The sequence below is a fragment of the Saccopteryx leptura genome, chromosome 6, assembly GCF_036850995.1.
Source record: "Saccopteryx leptura isolate mSacLep1 chromosome 6, mSacLep1_pri_phased_curated, whole genome shotgun sequence".
Classification (NCBI taxonomy): domain Eukaryota; kingdom Metazoa; phylum Chordata; class Mammalia; order Chiroptera; family Emballonuridae; genus Saccopteryx; species Saccopteryx leptura.
In genome coordinates this window covers 51509782-51528559 of record NC_089508.1, presented here as the reverse complement: position 1 = coordinate 51528559, position 18778 = coordinate 51509782, and the positions used below count along the sequence as shown (strand labels likewise).

At 41.1% G+C, this 18778-nt stretch overlaps 1 protein-coding gene across 7 annotated transcripts in view; it reads left to right on the top strand.

Moving 5' to 3' along the window:
- Positions 1 to 4218: 4218 nt before the first annotated feature.
- Positions 4219 to 18778, top strand: part of MAP2K5 (mitogen-activated protein kinase kinase 5) — a 280465-nt gene continuing 265905 nt past the window's right edge. For 3 of the 7 annotated variants that reach the window (XM_066342718.1, XM_066342716.1, XM_066342715.1), the window contains exons 1-2: positions 4224 to 5344; positions 11646 to 11694. In XM_066342718.1, coding sequence (XP_066198815.1) covers positions 5210 to 5344; positions 11646 to 11694 — 184 coding nt within the window. In that variant the 5' untranslated portion in view covers positions 4224 to 5209. Of the gene's footprint in view, positions 5345 to 11645; positions 11695 to 18778 lie in introns of all 7 variants that reach the window. The other 4 variants (XM_066342719.1, XR_010746200.1, XR_010746199.1 and 1 more) reach the window with 4 other exon arrangements.

The window sequence follows — 18778 nt, the reverse complement described above, 5'->3', positions numbered from 1 at the left end:
AAATGAAATCTACTGACATTTTAATGAACTAATTCATTTTAAAGCATCTAAAATGCATAGTACTTGGCACACAGTAGGCACTCCTTGAATATCTACTGAAATGTCATTTCTGCCAGAATTGGTCTGTTGTTTGTTTTTGTTTTTTCCATTCCTGCCAAAACAAAAGAAAGTAGACTTTCCTGTTATACTTTCAGGGGTGTGTGTCTAATGATTTTTGTCCATTTCTTTTTAATATTCTTTGTTTAAAAAACTAATATAGCCTGACCAGGCGGTGGCGCAGTGGATAGAGCATCGGACTGGGATGTGGAAGGACCCAGGTTCGAGACCCCGAGGTCGCCAGCTTGAGCACGGGCTCATCTGGTTTGAGCAAAAGCTCACCAGCTTGAGCCCAAGGTCGCTGGCTCAAGCAAGGGGTTACTTGGTCTGCTGAAGGCCCATGGTCAAGGCACATATGAGAAAAAAATCAATGAACAACTAAGGTGTTGCAATGCACAACGAAAAACTAATGATTGATGCTTCTCATCTCTCTTCGTTCCTGTCTGTCTGTCCCTGTCTATCCCTCTCTCTGTCTCTGTAAAAAACAAAACAAAACAAAAAAACTAATATATAATTAAGTACTGTGAAGAAAATGCTGATGTTTATTATTTGGTTGTTACTGCTATTGTAAACTGTATCTTTCTAAAATTAAAATTTCAAAGACATTATTGCTGGTGTGTAGAAATGCAACATACTTTTTAAAAAAAGCTTTTTTATTTTGTAAGTTTTACATTTATAGGATAGTTGCAAATATAATACAGAGAGTTCCCATATACTATATCTAGGTTCCCTTAACATTATCATCTTACATAGTCATTGTACATATGTATATCAAAACCAAAAAGTCGACATTGGTGTATTATTACTAAACTCCAGACTTTATTAAAATTTCACCAGTTTTTCATTACTGTCCTTCTTCTGTTCCAGCATTCCATTGAAGGTTACTACATTACATTTAATCATCATGTTTCTGTAAGTCTCCTCAGGTCTGTGACAATTTGTTTTTGGGTTTTTCTTTATGACCTTGACAATTTTGAGGAGTACTTGTCAAGTATTCTGTAAATGTCCCTTAACTTGGGTCTGATTTTTCTCTCATGATTTGATCGGATTATGATTTTTTGGGAAGAAGACCACAGAGGTCAAATGCCCTTCTTATTGCAACATATCAGAGAGTCCACGATATCAGCATGACATGACTGGTTAGCCTTGATCACTTCGTTAGGACAGTATCAGCCAGGTTTCGCCAATGAAAAGTTAGTTTTCATTTTCTATTTTAAAAACTCAGTTAATCAACAAGTATTTGAGTATTATATGCAAGGGCCCACATTCAGCACTGAGGGAGACAAGTGGAACTCTTAAACATAGAAGGCAGTCAACATTTTGTTTTAAAATTTGCCATTCAATGGGAGACTGTAATGGCTGTCTCAGTCTTGGTGCTGGTGGAAAGGCAAAGGAGCAAGTGAGGTTCAAGACAGGCAGGAGGCACTCATAGTAGTTACACTCCTATTACTCAATCCACTTTGCCTTCAAAATCCACTCATTCATTCAACAAAAATGAAGTGCCCACTGTGTACCAGGTGCTATTTTTAGGTAGTAGGAATATGGCAGGGAATAAAACACATACAATTCCATTTCCTCATAAAGTTATAGTTTAGTGGGAAGACAAACAAATGAATAAAACCTGTGATATGTTAAATGGTAGTAAGTGCCATGAGATATATAAACTAGGAAAGGGAACTAGGAATCACGCGCACCAGTGTGCCTGTGTAGGTGGGTGGGGTGGGTTTGAGGCTGGTTTGCAGTTTTCAATAGTGTGCTAAGGGAAAGCCTCAGCCAGAAGGTGACATTTAAGTCAAGACCTGCAGAATGTGAGGGAGTGAGCCATGTGGATATCGGGGGTAACAGCAATCCAGGCAGAGGAAATGGCAAATGCAAAGGCCCTGAGGTGGGATGTCTAGTACGTTCAAGAACAGTGAGAAAGAGGCTGATGAGAATAAGGGAGGGTGGTAGGAAATGAGGTTTGAGTGTTCAGAGGTTGTGGAGTACAGAATGAGTAGAGTTTTGTAGGTCAAGAAAAGGACTTTAGTTTTTACTTTGCTCAAGTTAGGAAGCCATCTGAAGAATTTTGACCAAAGGAGTGACTTGATCTAACTCTGGCGAAGGGGTTGACAATAGGCTGTTGGGAGTAGGGGCAAGGGTGGAAACAGAAAATTAGAAGAGAAATATGGTAGTTTGGACGATAGCAATGAAGTGGTGGGAAGGGGTCAGATTCTGGGTAAAGGATTCAAGATTGAGAGCAAGGTAAAAAGAGATGAAAAAAAACCCACCTCTCTGAATTTATAGTAAAATGTAATTTCCCTAATTTAAAAAAATCACTTTACAGCCCTGGCCGGTTGGCTCAGTGGTAGAGCGTTGGCCTGGCGTGCAGAAGTCCTGGGTTCGATTCCCGGCCAGGGCACACAGGAGAAGCGCCCATCTGCTTCTCCACCCCTCCCCCCTCTCCTTCCTCTCTGTCTCTCTCTTCCCCTCCCGCAGCTGAGGCTCCAATGGAGCAAAGATGGCCCGGGCGCTGGGGATGGCTCTATGGCCTCTGCCCCAGGCACTAGAGTGGCTCTGGTCTCAACAGAGCGAGGCCCCGGAGGAGCAGAGCATCGCCCCCTGGTGGGCAGAGCATCGCCCCTGGTGGGCGTGCCGGGTGGATCCCGGTCAGGCGTATGCGGGAGTCTGACTGTCTCTCCCAGTTTCCAGCTTCAGAAAAATACAAAAAAAATTAAAAATAAAAATAAATAATAACTTTACAACAAAAGATAAATAACCGTTTTTAAAAGTGGGCAAAGGATTTGAATAGATAATTCTCCAAAGAAGATAAACAAATGGCCAACAGCCTAAGAAAAGATGCTCAACATCACTAATCTCTAGGAAAATGCAAATCAAAACCTCACACCCATTAGAATGGCTACTGTCAAAGATACAGAAAAGAAATGTTGGTGAAGATGTGAAGAAATTGGAACCCTGTGCACTGTCTGTAGGTATGTAAAATGGTGCCAACATTGTGGAAAACAGTACTGAGGTTCCTTAAAAAATTAAAACTAGGATTATCACATGATCCAGCAATTTCACTTCTGGGTATACAACCAAAAGAATTGAAAGTATAAATTGAGTTGGTTTTCCCCATAGCACTATGAATAAAAAAGCCATTTTAACAACTCATAGGTTCATAGAAAATCTCTAGTTTTGTGGTCTATTTTCGCTAATAATAGGAAATGAAGTTTCAATAAAGAGTACATGGGGACTTTGAGCAAATGGCTTATTTTTCACAGGGCTGAAGTGCAGGTGGAAAGGGGCAATTCCTAGAATATCCGGAGGATCTGAGTAAATTAATTTCTACCTAAGTTATTAATTTACAATAACTGAAAAGAGATCATTTGTCTCCTACATGGACCTTTCAAATTAAATATGAGAAACCCAGGCAGAAAAAATATATGCAGAAAAATCTTTGATATTATTCTGAAGCTAACCAACATTTAAAATATTATTTTCTCTTGCATTAATTAACTACCTGACTGTTGGAGAGGGGAAACGACACCCTCCCCCCACCAGTTTATACAGAATTCAGCCCCCAAAGTAAAGCGATATGTGGACAAACCTATACTTTGCCATTTTTAAACACATGTCTGTACAGGCACCATAGATCAACAAAATTACGCACTTAAAAATCGGAGGTTAACAAGGCACTTAAAAAATAACCAAGGGTCATTGCTACTGCCTGTGACATCACCGATTGCATACACATGGCTATCTACCTGAACACTGATGGACTAGACCGGATAGTTTTTGCAACCGTTTAATAAGAGAAGATGATACCACTGGTGCAGCTGGCTCCGGGCAGTTACAGCTCTGAGTTTCTGTACTGTTGCTTTCGAATTGGGAGCTGTTTGCTATTTCCGGGCAATCGTGGGGTAAAGACCCTCCCTGGAGACTTTGGGGTGGGGGGGAGGAAGACCCTCACTGAAAAAGTCATATGCTTTGCTAATGTGGGTGAAAGTTGTCAAGCCTCTAGATCTGTGACTAGGAAGAAAGAAAAGAAAAAGACAACTACATTTTTAGCCCTTGCCTTGCTCTTGCCGATTTGGGGCACAAACCCCCAACGTTTAGGTACCCGGCTTGACAAGCAGAGAGCGCAGCAGTTCCGGCTTTCTGAGGCGTCTGCAAAGTTAAACAGGACGCAATTTTCAGCCTTCAGTGTTTTTTTTGGCGGACTCCAGCGATGCCTGTTTCCTTCTTCGAGTGTTAGATGTTTTCAGCTAGCTTTCTCTAACAAGAGTCAGGAGAGGAAAGGCAGTTCTCGGTCGCCGCGGACTGCCACTGGGCGTGTAAGGAGAGGCTCGCGGTCCCCACTCCTCGCCCCGCGCCGCGCGCTCGCTCCTGGGTCCCGCCCTCCGGGGCGTGGGGGCGGGGCCAGTTGGGAGCTGCCCTCTTCCAACATGGCGCCGCGGGAGGCGGGTTCCGCTCGTCGGCTCCCCTGGTTCCGGCGCCGCGCATTTTGGTTCCGGAGTAACTGCGCGTTTGCTGCCGCCTTTCTCCTCCTCCCGCTGCTACCACCGCTGGGACTCACGAGCTCGGGTGGCCGGGGCTGAGCCCGTGTGCACCACGACGGGGCTCGGGTTGGGGTAGAGGGCTCACCTCCGATCCTCCTGCGGACAGCGCCCCCCTTCCGCTCTCTTAGTCAGTCTGGCGGCCCCGGGGCTTCTTCCTGACAGTCCTAGACTGAGTCCCCTCTAGTCTGGGACCCTGTCCTCGTCCTCTGAGGAGGAGTGGACACTTGCCGCTGTCTTCCCCTAAACCGGGAACTTCTCTCTGCCGTCTCCTCACACCCACACAGACGGCCGGGAGTTGCACGATCCCATTTTGCTCCCTTTTCCAACTCTAGAACCTTCTGACCTCCGCTGGTTCCTACTGGTCCCTGCCCCTTACCCCGTCCACGCTCACAGGGAGACATCCCTCCACCCCGTACATCTGGGCCTGGGTCCGTGCCAGCGGCCCCTTTCCTGACCGCCCCTCCTCTCTGATATTCCTCACCCTCTGTCCTCTTCGCCTCGGTCCCCTTGGAGACCCCGCCCAACCAGGGGTCATGGATACCCCTAATCCCAGGATGTGAGCCTGTTAACCTGTAATGCTGTGGCTGGCCTTTGGCCCCTTCCATGCCATGGAGAACCAGGTGCTGGTGATTCGCATCAAGATTCCAAATAGGGGCGCGGTGGACTGGACAGTGAACTCGGGGCCGCAGTTACTCTTCAGGGATGTGCTGGTGAGTGTCAATCTCAGTGTCCAACTCTCAGCCAGGAGGGCGCAGGGATTTGTGGAGTAGGCAGCATCTGACCACTGAACCTTACTCTGGTGGCCAGAGCTAGTGGCGGTGGCCATTCCTGGCCTGGGAGGGCAGTTTTATTGCTTCAACCACAAGCACCAACTAGATGCACGGACTGAAATCTGGCAGATGTGCAGGGCCCTGGAGAAACAGAGATGATCAAATTGAACCCCTACCCTCAAGGAGCTCACGGACTAGGCTGGGGCATAGGCCCACAAACAACCAACTGGGATATAGAAAGCTGAGTCTAGAAAAGATTTTTTTCTCCAAGTGTTTCTTGGAATGTCCCTGGCCAAATTCCAGCCATGTCTTTCCACTGAGTTCCCTGAACTTGGTGACCAGCAAGAAAGGGAAACAAGACAGTTGTAACTTACCATGTTTCATCAAACATGAGGTGCTTTTTTTTTTTTTTTTTTTTTTTTTTTTGGAGAGAGAGGCAGGCAGAAAGGGAGAGAGATGAGAAGCGTCAACTCAAGTCATAGTTGCGTCACTTGTTCATTGATGGCTTATCATACCTGCCTTGAGGGAAGCGATGTCTTAGGCCAAGCCAGTGACCCCATGCTCAAGCCAGGGACCTTTGGATTCAAGCCAGTGACCATGGGATCATGTTGATCCACACTCAAGCTGGTGAGCCTGTGCTATGCCGGTGACCTCGGGGTTTCAAATTTGGGATGCTCTATCCACTGGGCCACCGCCAGTCTGGCAGAGTGTCATTGGTTTTAAGATATTATTTTATGCTCATTAAATTGTGTCATGCCACACATTATACAAAATAGCCTGATTTCACAGATATTGAAATAGGGTGAAATGTGCATTTTAGAATCAGTGATGTGTTCTTGCTTTCGTAATAAATGTGTTTGAAATAAAATCGTGGAATGTGAGAAGCCAGTGTAATCTGCTTGGAGGTGGCCTGTTGAACCCTCTTTTTTTTTTTTTTTTTGCAGATAGTTAGGAGGAACAGTGAGGTGAAATAACTTTTCCAAAGCCCTCTTGCTTGTGAATTGGGGAGTCAGTACCAGAGCTCAGATTCCTTACTTTTACTAGTATTTATTTCCGCATACTGTAGTGGCCTTCTCGTCTGTTAGCATTCATTTGAGATAGACAGTGTACTGTGTCATTTTATTGAAGAGCAGAGGCATCAAAGGCAGCGCTCACATACCAAGAAGTACATTGTAAGTACAGTACCAGATCCATACTGGAACTTACTTGCAAGATAAGATAGAGCCTGGTGGAGGGTCTTGGCAAGAGGAAGATCTGTAATGTGATTTTCGGTTGTCAGAGGTTACCCAGTCAGAATTTAATTCCTATACCTTTGTTTTGAGTTCTGGATATTACTGACCACCCACCATTCAGATTTTCTGGGCTAGGAGCGCAGAAGGCTAGAGTAAACCAGCAGCCTCCACTCTTGTACACCAAATACCATCCTCTTTGCAGCCAGAGTTCTCCACACACTCATATCCACATACCATAGTTCCCCATGTATAAGACGCCCCTTAGTTTTGCGGCCTGAAATTTGAAAATAAAAGTTATTGAACTCAAGTTTTAGTCATCATAAAATTCATACAACTCCTTATCACTGTCAAAACTCCCATCCATTAGCTTGTCCTCATCTGTGTCTGATGACGAATCACCGTCTTCATATATTGCCTCATCCTCAGTTCCATCTATGGCATTTGAAATGCCACACTTCTTAAATGACTTGACAATCACTGTATAAGACGCACCCAGTTTTTAGACCCCAAATTTTTCCAAAATGGTGCGTCTTATACATGGGGAAACAACGTAGGTTTCCCTTCATGGTAAGGTCCAAGCTATGTAATATGGTCCTCTGGACTCACCTTGACTGGCTTGTGTTTGCCTGGCACTAGCTTCATTTCTCACTACAGCCCAGTGAGCGTCTTGTGCTTCAGCCATTTAGAATTATCCTTGAGTTTTCCCAGATGCCCACTTGGCCCTTCTTCAGCTCGCCAACTCCCACCCCGTCCTTCAAAGCCCAGCTTTACTTTTCCTCCGTATTAGTCTTGGTTACTTGCCCCTCCACTGTGTTCCCACAGCTTTGTTCCAGCAAAGCACATCTGTTGTGTCATAATTTTGTTAGTCTCCTCCACGAGATGATAAACTTCTGGAGGAGACAGCCATCTCTGGTTCTTCTCTGGTTTTGGTGCTTCACAGGACCCTGAAATATTAGTTAAATGAGGGAGCTTCAAAGAGGATGCATGCAATTATGGTTTTGTGGGTGGCACACTGAGTTTTGAATATAAAAATTTGGGTTTAATGGCAAGCAGTTCCATTAACTAGGCAAGTCACTCTACCTTTCTGAGCCTCAGTTTCCTTACTTGTAAAATAGGAATAACTATCTCAGAGACTTGTAAAGATTACATGAGATTGTTTCTCTGATAAGAGAGACATGAGCTTCCTTTCACTTTACTTATTTAAGATATCAGAGGCATTAAGTAGAATGATACAGTGTTTAAAAACAAAGTCTGGAGCTAACTACCTGGGTTTAAATTGCAAGCTCTCCCAGACTCCTTTGGGTAAGTGTCTTCTGTGTCTCAGTTTCTTCATCTGTTATAAAAAATTTTTTTTAAAAAGGATTGGGGGAATAAAAATACTGGCTATCTCACAATTCTTAGGACTACTGGAGTTGATGCATGTCAAGCACTCAGAAAAATCTAAACCATAGTAAATGCTCTGTAGTGATGGTTATAACATAAGGGATAGGGGCTGTGTCTTCTGCTTCTTGATCATCTCTCCACTGTACTTTGGCCTAAGGCCAACTGGCCTACAAGTGAACTTGGTACAAGTGGTCTCACTAGAGAACAGACTGCCGTATGCTTGCTCAGGTAAGCACAGGTGCAGCATGTTCTGTCAGGAAGGTCTGATGAAGGGCTTGTGCCGATGGTTGCTGCCCTGTCTCCTAGTGCTCCTTAAAGTTCTTTGAACTGGGAGCCCAGATCCTGGAGGACTCCTCTGATCTCATTTGTTCATCAATAAATTGGCAAAATACCAATAGATACATCAGCAACTCTAGCTTGGAACTTTAAAAAATTAAAGTCAAATGAAACCTGAAAGCATCCCCTTCATCTAATATAGCCCTCCTCAGCCCGGTTTTCAAGTGAAGAGGCATGAATGCCAGAGGGGGGACATGCTAAAGACACACAGCTAGTTTTTGGCAGAACCAGACACAGAAGCCAGAACAAGTTTGTACTCACTGAGTCAGCTGTGACTGAGAGTGCTTTGGAACAGGAGTCAGGACTTGAGGGCTCCAGTCACAACCCTTCCAATAGCTGGGAGACCCTGGGCAAGTCACTTGCCACTTTGGGCCTGTGCCCTTTGCCTCAATTAATTAGGGACTGGCTGCATTGTGAGTAAGACCTAGCTGGTGCTCAAGGGCAAACATATTTGGGTTATCTCTTTTTCATCTTTGCAAGTTTCTCTTCTGTGGAGATGTAGTACAATTTTAGGAGAATTGTGCAGGAGATCTGAATGTCGTGAATTAGTGAGTCATAGGAGAGCATGTTACCCTTTCCCCTTGTTTGAGTCCTGTCTCCCGAGTCCCAGTTCAGGTATCCCCTCATCTGTGAGATTCTGTTTATACCGAGTCTGTGATTGTTTCTTCCTCCTGAGTGAGCAAATACTACTTGCTACTTATGATTTTTGTTTGGCTCTTATTGTATTGTAAATACCTGTACTCTGTATTGTTAGTCTTCTGGGTTTGTCTCTATCACTGTGACCAGATTATAATCTCCCTAAATTATATTTTTCTATCCCCTACCTCTTTGTGTTCTTAATGATCCTGATACATTGTAAATACTTAATTATACTTTTGGTTTGTCAGAATTTTGACTGATTTATTGAAAGGAAGGCGAAGGAAAGAATGATAAAATGATGACTTTCAAGTTGTTTAAACTTATGTTTTCTTTGAAATCTCTTTAGGTTAGGTAAATGTTATCTTGAAACGAAGACTGGGCCATGTTGAAATAAATAACTTAGAATATAATTGGAAAATACAAATGAAAGTATTAGATGTGCCCTGCTTAGAGATGACCAGTAGATCTTGACTAATTTTCAGATTTCTTTTTTTATGGTTTGGTCATTATGATAGGCCCCCCCCCCCTTTAATTGCTTTAACCAAACAAAATGATTCTCTCAGGCAGGTTTGCTTTCCTTTCTTCTTTCCCCACATTAGCTGTAAAACACATGTGGTCCCTCGTTTATTTTGATGGGCAGAAGTTGCCCTTGTTGCCCAGCAGGGTTTTCAGTTAGTTATTAGAGATCTGCTTTTTGATGGGGTCTGCTATTCAGACCCCATTCTTTAAGTAGGAAATGCCCTATGTGAGTTTGGTAATACTGCAGAGTTAATATATCAAGATTGGTTGTCAGAATGATCAGAGTTCCTGGAAGAAGCCAGTGATAACCTAGACTTGAAGGGGTAGGGATTTTTTGTGTGTTCGTTTTTGTTTTTTCACATTCCCACTGGCTAGAAGAAGGTCCTCAGTAAGTACTGTGGAAGGCTGAAGTAAGGAACGAATGACCATCCTCCACTGATTGTTGGGTGCTGAAATTTAGGGTTTCCTTATGAATGTAAGCTTTGTAATGCTAGCCATCAGTGTGACCTGTTTTATTTATTTAACAGATACTCATATGGGCACATGCTAGGCACTCTTCTAAGCACTTTATATAATACTAACTAATTTAGTTCTACAAGGTTGGTACAGTTGTGATCTTATTTTACACAGAAGCAAACTGAGGCTGATCACTCAGCTAGTGAGTGTCAGAGCCAAGGTCAAACCCTAGCAGTTTGCTCAGGTGCTCACTCTCAGGCTTTACACTGGCTGCCTGTATAGTTTATTTCATACTCACTCTACAGTTGCCGTTTACCTGTCAATAAATACTTTCTACCTACAAGTGTGTCAAAAGAAATATTTTAACCCTTTGACAAATAATTCCTCCAGAAGTTGATGTTTCACTTGCTAAGATGAGTCAGATGGAAAAAATAATTTCCTTTGGCCCTAATGAGTGAGGGCTGCCTATGATAGTTCCCTTTGATCAATTTTATATGCAGATTTATTTTTGAAAAAAAATTAATAAAAGCACTGTAGAGGCAAGGTTATTGTGCAAATTACTACTGCAGCAAAAGCTTCTGAACTGCCTTCAGAAAGAAGTTGCAGCGGCACTCGGCTGAGTGTCCCGCTTAGAGGAGTTTGCGGGCTCCCTGCTGGGAAGTACTTCCCCTGCGTCAGCTCGGTGTCAGTTCTGACACAGCCCAGAGGGACGTTGTGGCAGAGCTACCCAGAGAGCAAGCAGGTTTGCAGGCCATTTGGGGTCACTTTCCCCAGAACTGAAGGTTTCTCAAAGGTGTTCTGTGCCTCTTCAAGCTGTCTCTGTAGACTAATTTTTGAGTATTTTTAACGTGATAGATTCATTTAAACATTGATAACAGATTATATTCAGTTTTTAAAATTTTTTTGTAGGCTAGATCAACTTTATCTTAGTGTGTTTAAAGATATATTTTTCTGTTGCTTAAGAATAAAGATTGATAAGAATTGTTTGTATTATTAATTGTAGCTTTATAGGTTTTTATCATCGCAGAAACTTGTTTTTTGAGCTTTTCCCACTATGAATGCAAGGCACGATGTTACTCGTTACATGTCAGGAATTTTATTTGTTGACTATCTACAATGTGTCAGGTTAGCTTATATTTATTATATTTTCAATTTAATTTTCACATTACCTCTATAAGTATTACTAGACCCATATTGGAGGATAATTAAATTGGGCTCAGAAGGGTTAAGTATGTTTCCAATCACACAGCTAGTTGAGTGCAGAGCTGGGATTCATACCCAGGCCAGTCTGACTTCCAAACTTTATATTCTTGACACTGCATTACATTCCACAGCCTGCCATAAAAGAAACCAATTTTTTTGTAAATATACAACAGTGTCTTTGTATACACTGTTGAATTGAGAGTGAAAGATTGTGTTATTAATACGAAATAGAAAAGATTTTGTAAAGATCTACCCCCCCCCCCCCCCAACAGCTTCCACCTTTACCTCCTGAATAGAGATTGAAACTCTGGGTTTACATTGCTGAGCTAAGTGTGATTATGAGCTAATGTTTTTATAGTTTATGCCCACATTTCAAAAATCTTTTCCAGGTTCTCATATTTCCTCTAGGATTTGCCACATGTTAGCAATAAAGAAGATGGCTAATTGTGTTTCTTTATTCTTTCTTTGTTTAGGATGTGATAGGCCAGGTTCTGCCTGAAGCAACAACCACAGCATTTGAATGTAAGTCTGGCTTGTATACTTTCTTCACTGTTTCTGCAGTAATTTTTCAAAGGGTTTATGGGTTGCATTACTTTAGAAACTGACAAAAACCGATTATTTATGATCATCATATGGTACATTTAAATATTTATAAATTAATGCATGTTTAATGATGATACTTAACTGAGTAATATTTTCTTATTTAATCATATCTTGGGTGTGCATATTTCTATAATATAGCTTTAATTACCAGCATGACCTTTATCTGCTCTTGCTCCTCACTGCAATAATATTGCAGGGTAAAATGAAACCTGTAAACTACCTATAGGCCAATGATTATTGATTAAGAGGTTTTAATCCATTGCTGCTTTAAAATAGCAACAGAATAGAGCTTTTAAGTGAACACTGAATGGAGTAATTCTGCTTTAATGGGGCTTGGCATGGCTCTAGATGGTGCAGCAACATTTCAGGTCTGGAGTCCTTTCCCCCATCACCCTCCATACCAAATCAGTTGGCTTAGGGATGGGGGAAGGGCAGGGTACTAGAAAGCTGGTTTTGACATGAGCCAGGTCACTGCAGGAGAGGTCAGGGTCTGAGTAATGCTAAGGTGAGAGTTTTGTTCGTAGCTCTGGCATTGAGAAGGATAATGGATTAGTAACTGCAGTTTTCATCTTTTTTTTTTTAAGGTGAGTACCACTTTCCATGTGGAAAATGAATGGTTTCTCCATATGACAGTGTCCTTTTTATTCTTGTGTTTAAGCAGATGGTTAATGACAGAGAGAGAGTACACTGTCCTCTGTTTTATTTATGTTCACTTTGGAGGACAATTTGTCAGTACTTACCAAAATATAGAATGTTTGACTCAGCAGATCTACTTTTAGGAAGTTGCCCAACAGAAAGACCTGCACATATGTTGAATGCCCTTCAAACAAAGTGTTCATTGTGAAATTATTTTTAATAGCAGAAAATCAGAAGTAAGCTAAATGCCTAAAATAACAGATTAAAGAATTATTTATTGATAATCTGAATCATTAAGCAGTGGCCATAAAGAATGAGTTAGGATTTTATGCATTGACATGAAAAGCAATCCATGATAGATTATTAAATAAATAGTCTATATGGCATGGTCCCATTTGGTAAAACTAACTCCTCCCAACTTCATGAATATATTGAAAGGATCTGAAGTTGCCCACTCCAGAGCTTTCCAGTGGTCTCCCCAGGAAAGGCAACTTGAGGGCTGGAGTGGCAGCAAGGTTGGCTGAATTAGCACACTTTTTACTTTATGTATTTCTCTATTGTTTGAATATTTTTCAACAATTATTACGTGGTCTTAAAAGCTACTTGAATAGGACTCTTAACCCTTTGAGTAGTGAGAGTTCTGTTAACCCTTTGAGTGAGGACATACATGAACATTCATACTACTGAAAGGGTTAAAATAATTACTATTTTATTGGCCACACTGGACTCTATGTACTATTAAAAAATAGTAAATATATCTCAAATACATATTAGTGTTGCTCTTTACATATTAGTTACTGCCCTTGCAGTAACTCCTTGGGGGTGCCAGGGAGTTCATGGGCAGTTTGATAGTTAGCATTTGAAGTACTTACTGTTGCCAGATGCTGTGCTGAGAGCATTCCTGGGATTGCCTCATTTAGTTTAACCTTCACAAGATCCCTACAAAGTACTTTGACAGACTGTCACTAGCTCTGTTTCAGTTGAGGAAAGGACATCTCTAAGCAACCTGCTCAGAGTCTTACCAGCTAGTAAAGATTAAACGTTGGCTCCAGAGTATGTGTATACGTCTCAACTACTGCTGAGACTTGTTCTGAGAGTTGTCGTGATTCTTGAAATCATGTATTCTGATTGTCCTTAAGTGTGGCATAAGAGAAGCTTTGTACTTCCTCCTTCCCCCAAAGTGGCTCAATCTACCTGTGCCCACAGGCTTCAAGAGTTAGGTTTGTAGTAATAATACCGATTACTTTAGCTGTAATTTATTGATGACCTGCTCTTTGCCAGGTAATGTACTAGATCAGTGGTAGTCAACCTGGTCCCTACCGCCCACTAGTGGGCGTTCCAGCTTTCATGGTGGGCGGTAGCGGAGCAACCAAAGTATAAATAAAAAGATAGATTTAACTATAGTAAGTTGTTTTATAAAGATTTATTCTGCCAAACTTAGCGAAAATCTGACATAAAGTACTTGGTAATTATTATTATATGCTTTAACTTGCTGTAACTCTGCTTTATATTTTATAAAGTTACTTCCCTACTTTATAAATCACCATTACTGTGGAACCGGTGGGTGGTTAGAAAATTTTACTACTAACAGAGATACAAAAGTGGGCGGTAGGTATAAAAAGGTTGACTACCCCTGTACTAGATGATTTACTTAGATTGTTGCTAATCTTTACAACAGCTCTTTGAGGTAGGAAAATTATACAAAAATTATACCTGTGAGGAAACTGAAGCTTTGAGACATGAAATGATTGCCAGAGTTGATCAGCTAGGAAGTGATGGAGCCCACCTTCAAACACAGTTCTTTTTGAATATAAAACTTGCATTCTTTGTAAGCCAAGCATGTTGAAAGCCTATGAAGTCTGTTAAGTATGTTTTATGTGGTTTATGTGGTTATGATTTGTGAGTCTGATAGAACAACTCTTGAAAAATTAAACTTGCATCAAAGAAATACTTATGGTATTATATTTAATACTGAAAAGTATGCCTAAATCTAACAGAAAAACATGTTTACATTTCTATACTGCTCACAGAAATTAGGGGATATTTCAAAATGAATATGAAGTGATAAAATACCCCCTACTTTTTGTGAGCAGTGTAGTTTAAGTCCTTAGACATCTCATTCCTTTTTATCTCCAACATGGGCAGGAGCTCTGTACCCATCTGCGTCTGGACCAGTTGTAGGTAAAAAATAAAAATAAAACCGAAAACACACACAGACAAATAATGATAATTTTTTGTGCTTAGATTATCAAGCACTTTCTGCCATGGCTGGATAGCTCTATTGGAGCATCATCCCAAAGCACAGAGGTTGCTGGTTTGATCCCCGATTAGGGCACATACAGAAACGGATGTTCCTGTCTCTCTCTCTCTCTCCCTTCCTCTCTTTCTAAAAAAAAATAAATTATTTAATTTTTAAAAATGATTATCAAATACTTTCTATTATAGACTTAAAATCCAAGGCTGGCTTTTTCATGATTTTTCTAAGGTGACCTTATTTTCTGAACCAAGGATCTGAACTAATAAATGGAATCTATGTATAAGAAACAGTTGGAAAGATGTAGTATGCAGGCTAATTTACTGATATTTTTGAGCTGTTTCAGTGGTTTATGGGTATGATAGAACAACTTTTGAGTACATAAAACTTTAATAAAAGAATATATATATACTTTTTTTAGCTAGTGAGAAAGAGACAGGAAGGGAGTGATATGAGAAGCGTCAACTCATAGTTGTGTCGCTTTCAGTTGTTCATTGATTGCTTCTCATATGTGCCTTGACTGGGGGGCTCAAGCCAGCGACCTTGGGCTTCAAGCTAGCTAACTTTGGGCTCAGGCTAGTAACCATGGGATCATTTCGATGATGCCAGTGACCTCGGGGTTTTGAACCTGGGATGTCAGCGTCCCAGGTCAGTGCTCTAACTATTGCACCACCACCAGTCAGGCTCAAAGAATATAGTTACAGTAGTATATTTATTACTGAAAAGTATACCTCGCACCAATTGACTTCTTATACAGAAGAGGTGGTATTATATTTCGTGATACAGAAGTAGCAACTAGAGAAAGGACAGGCACCGTCAGATTGACCTATTTTACCTAAATGTAGAGAAAAGAATTTGACTAAGTGGCAGAGAGGTCAAAGGTCAGGTAATCTTACACATTCTTTGGCTCTGAGAAATGCTCTCCAGTTAAATCTGTTCCCCCAGAGTGGTTCATTCCTCCGTGCACATTTATGGGAGCACGTTACCCTTTGGGCCTGCTTTCTGGTTGGTTGTATGTCTTTCCCTTGCCTCGCTGGATTTTGAATGAATTGGTGATAGGGACCATGTTTTATTTCACTCTTGCTCTCTTAGTATTTAGCTTAGTGCCTTGTGGAAACACCCTTACTGAATAAAATGGAATATTTTATGTCTGTATTGAAATGGAAATTATGAAAGGCATGTGACCTAAAGCCAAGTAAGTAATTTGCTTTTTTGGATTATTAGTTCTGTTGCCCAGCGCGGGATATAATTGGTTGGTAGTGGACAATTCATGCTCCAAATTCAGATTCTCACACTTGACTGGACCCTATGTCCTGAGGGGACTGAAGGCCTGTATTCTTTCTGACTTCAGTCTCTGGGGATGGTGTTTCTGAAGGGAGGTGGGCTGGACGAGAGGAGGGAGGCCCATTTATGCTGAATTCACCTCTTGGACTGATGGCCCGAAACCTCTTTTTCTTCTTACTCCTCCTTAATTTTTTCTTCCTTAAGAGAGTACAAATGAAAGTACTTTTCAATAGCTAGTGATTAATATATTTTTAAAATTTTTTATTTATTATTATTATTTTACAGAGACATAGAGAGAGAGTCACAGAGAGGGATAGATAGGGACAGACAGACAGGAACAGAGAGAGATGAGAAGCATCAATCATCAGTTTTTCGTTGCGACACCTTAGTTGTTCATTGATTGCTTTCTTATATGTGCCTTGACCGTGGGGCTACCGAGTAACCCCTTGCTCATGCCAGTGACCTTGGGTCCAAGCTGGTGAGCCTTGCTGAAACCAGATGAGTCCACGCTCAAGCTGGCAACCTTGGGGTCTCGAACCTGGGTTGTCCGCATCCCAGTCCAACTGGATACTCTATCCACTGTGCCACCGCCTAGTCAGGCTAATATTTTTTAAATTAAGAAGTTATAGATGATCTTTAAAAACTGTACAAGCAGCATAGACTAAAACAAAATGTAAAAGTCTCCATTTTCCCTAAGTCACTCATTAATAGTTTCTTCTGTATCTTTACAGAAATTTTTTCTGTACATATTGATATTATATATATACTATACTGGAACTAGTTTCCCCTGCCCACACTTAATAGTATATACATTGGGCCCCTTTTCAACATTAATGTACACAGCCTAATTCTTTTGGATAACTACATTATACTTAATTTTATGGCTGTCACTTAATTATTTAACTATTGGTGGACCAGTTTTAAGTTTGTTACTGGTGTTTTAGTATTAGAAAAACTGCTGTGGTCAGCAGTGTTGTCTTGTATCTTTTCACATTATAGAAATATATTTCTAGGATAAATTCCTAGGAGTTGGAACTACTGAGACAAAGAGTACCCATATTTTACATATTAATAGCTATTACCATGTTGCTCTAAAAAAGGTAGAACCAATCTACACTCCCTCCAACAATGTTTGAAAATGCCTGTTTCCTTCTCCCCTCACCAGTTCTGGGTATTAGCAGACTTTTTAGTCAGTGTCAATTTGATAGGTGAAAAAGATTAACTATTGTTTTATTTTGTATTTCTTCAATTATAAATGAGCCTGAGCATCTTTTCGTTTGTAGCTTGGTCATTTGTATTTAAGTTCTGTGAACTATTTGTTACCTTTGCCAGTTTTTCTATTAGGTTATTTGTCTTTTTCTGATTTAAAAGCTTTCCAATAATAAGAGAATTGGCCCCTTGTCTTATATGTTACAGAATTTTTGTGTAGTTTACTACTTCTCTTTCAGCTAGTTTTGGTTTATTTTTTTTCCACGGAGAAGTTTAAAGTTTTTACATGGTCAGGCGACTTCTAGATTTATGTCAAGCTTAGAAAGGTCTTCCACATTCCCGGATATTGAAAAACATTCATCGATATTCTCTTTTTTTCTATTTTAATGGGGTTAAGCACAAACACACATATATATGTATGTTTGTATGTGTATTAGTTTTTTTTAACAGTGTGCATTTAATTTCTATTAAAAAGGATTTTTATTGTACTATATTCATTTTATTTTGGTGAAAGGAGGAGTCATATGGAGATACTTTATTTTTCAAGCAGATAGACAGTTGGCCCCATATCAGTTATTGAATAATTCGTCTTTTCCCAGATGTGAGAGCACTTCTGAGATGAAGCTAAATTCTATAACCATAAAAAACCTTGTGTATTTGCATGTGTGGGCCCTACATATGCTGTAGGAGCCTGACATTTATATGGGCCCAAAGACCCCTGCCGATTTTCAGTTCACTAACAGATTAATGAGTACACCAACACATGAGGTGATGAAAATCAATTGTGCCCACTAATGAGTTTCCTGTGCATAACTGTTCCATACGTTCCTCTCCCTGAATTTTCTCTAGACGAGTTACTGCTGTAAAATCACTGTGGGGCTGGTTGCTGGATAGTAAAATCTCACTGGTGACTCGAAAGTCTGTGGAGACAAATGCTGACGTCTACCTAGAAATACCATGTGACACCACTTTCCTATGACACTCTGACTTCACAGAGTTTGGTCTGTAGCGCTCATAAATATCTTCGTACTTGTCAAACCGTATGTCTAAACTTGAGTTCAGAAAAATGGTCATAGGATAAATCTTTACTTAACGTCTTTCTTTAACCATGACCATTTTATACTTACTTCAGAATACTTTTCAGTTTCATGAATTTCTGGAAGATTATTTTGGGTGGAAGTTTTAAAATCAGTACATCATATTATTTTAAATTTGGCATAATATGGCCTTGGCCAGCTAGCTCAGTGGTAGAGTCTCGGCCAATGTGTGGAAGTCCTGGGTTCAATTCCTGGCCAGGTCACACAGGAGAAGCGCCCATCTGCTTCTCCACCCTTCCCCCTCTCCTTTCTCTCTCTCTCTCTCTCTTCCTCTCCCACAGCCAAGGCTCCATTGGAGCAAAGTTGGCCGGGGTGCTGAGGATGGCTCCATGGCCTTGACCTCAGGCATTAGAATGGCTCCAGTTGCAACAGAGCAACACCCCAGATGGGCAGAGCATCGCCCCCTGGTGGGCATGCCGGTGGATCCTGGTTGGGTACATGCGAGAGTCTGTCTCTCTGCCTCCCTGCTTCTCACTTCAGAAAAATACAAAAATAAATAAATAAATTTGGCATAATATGACCA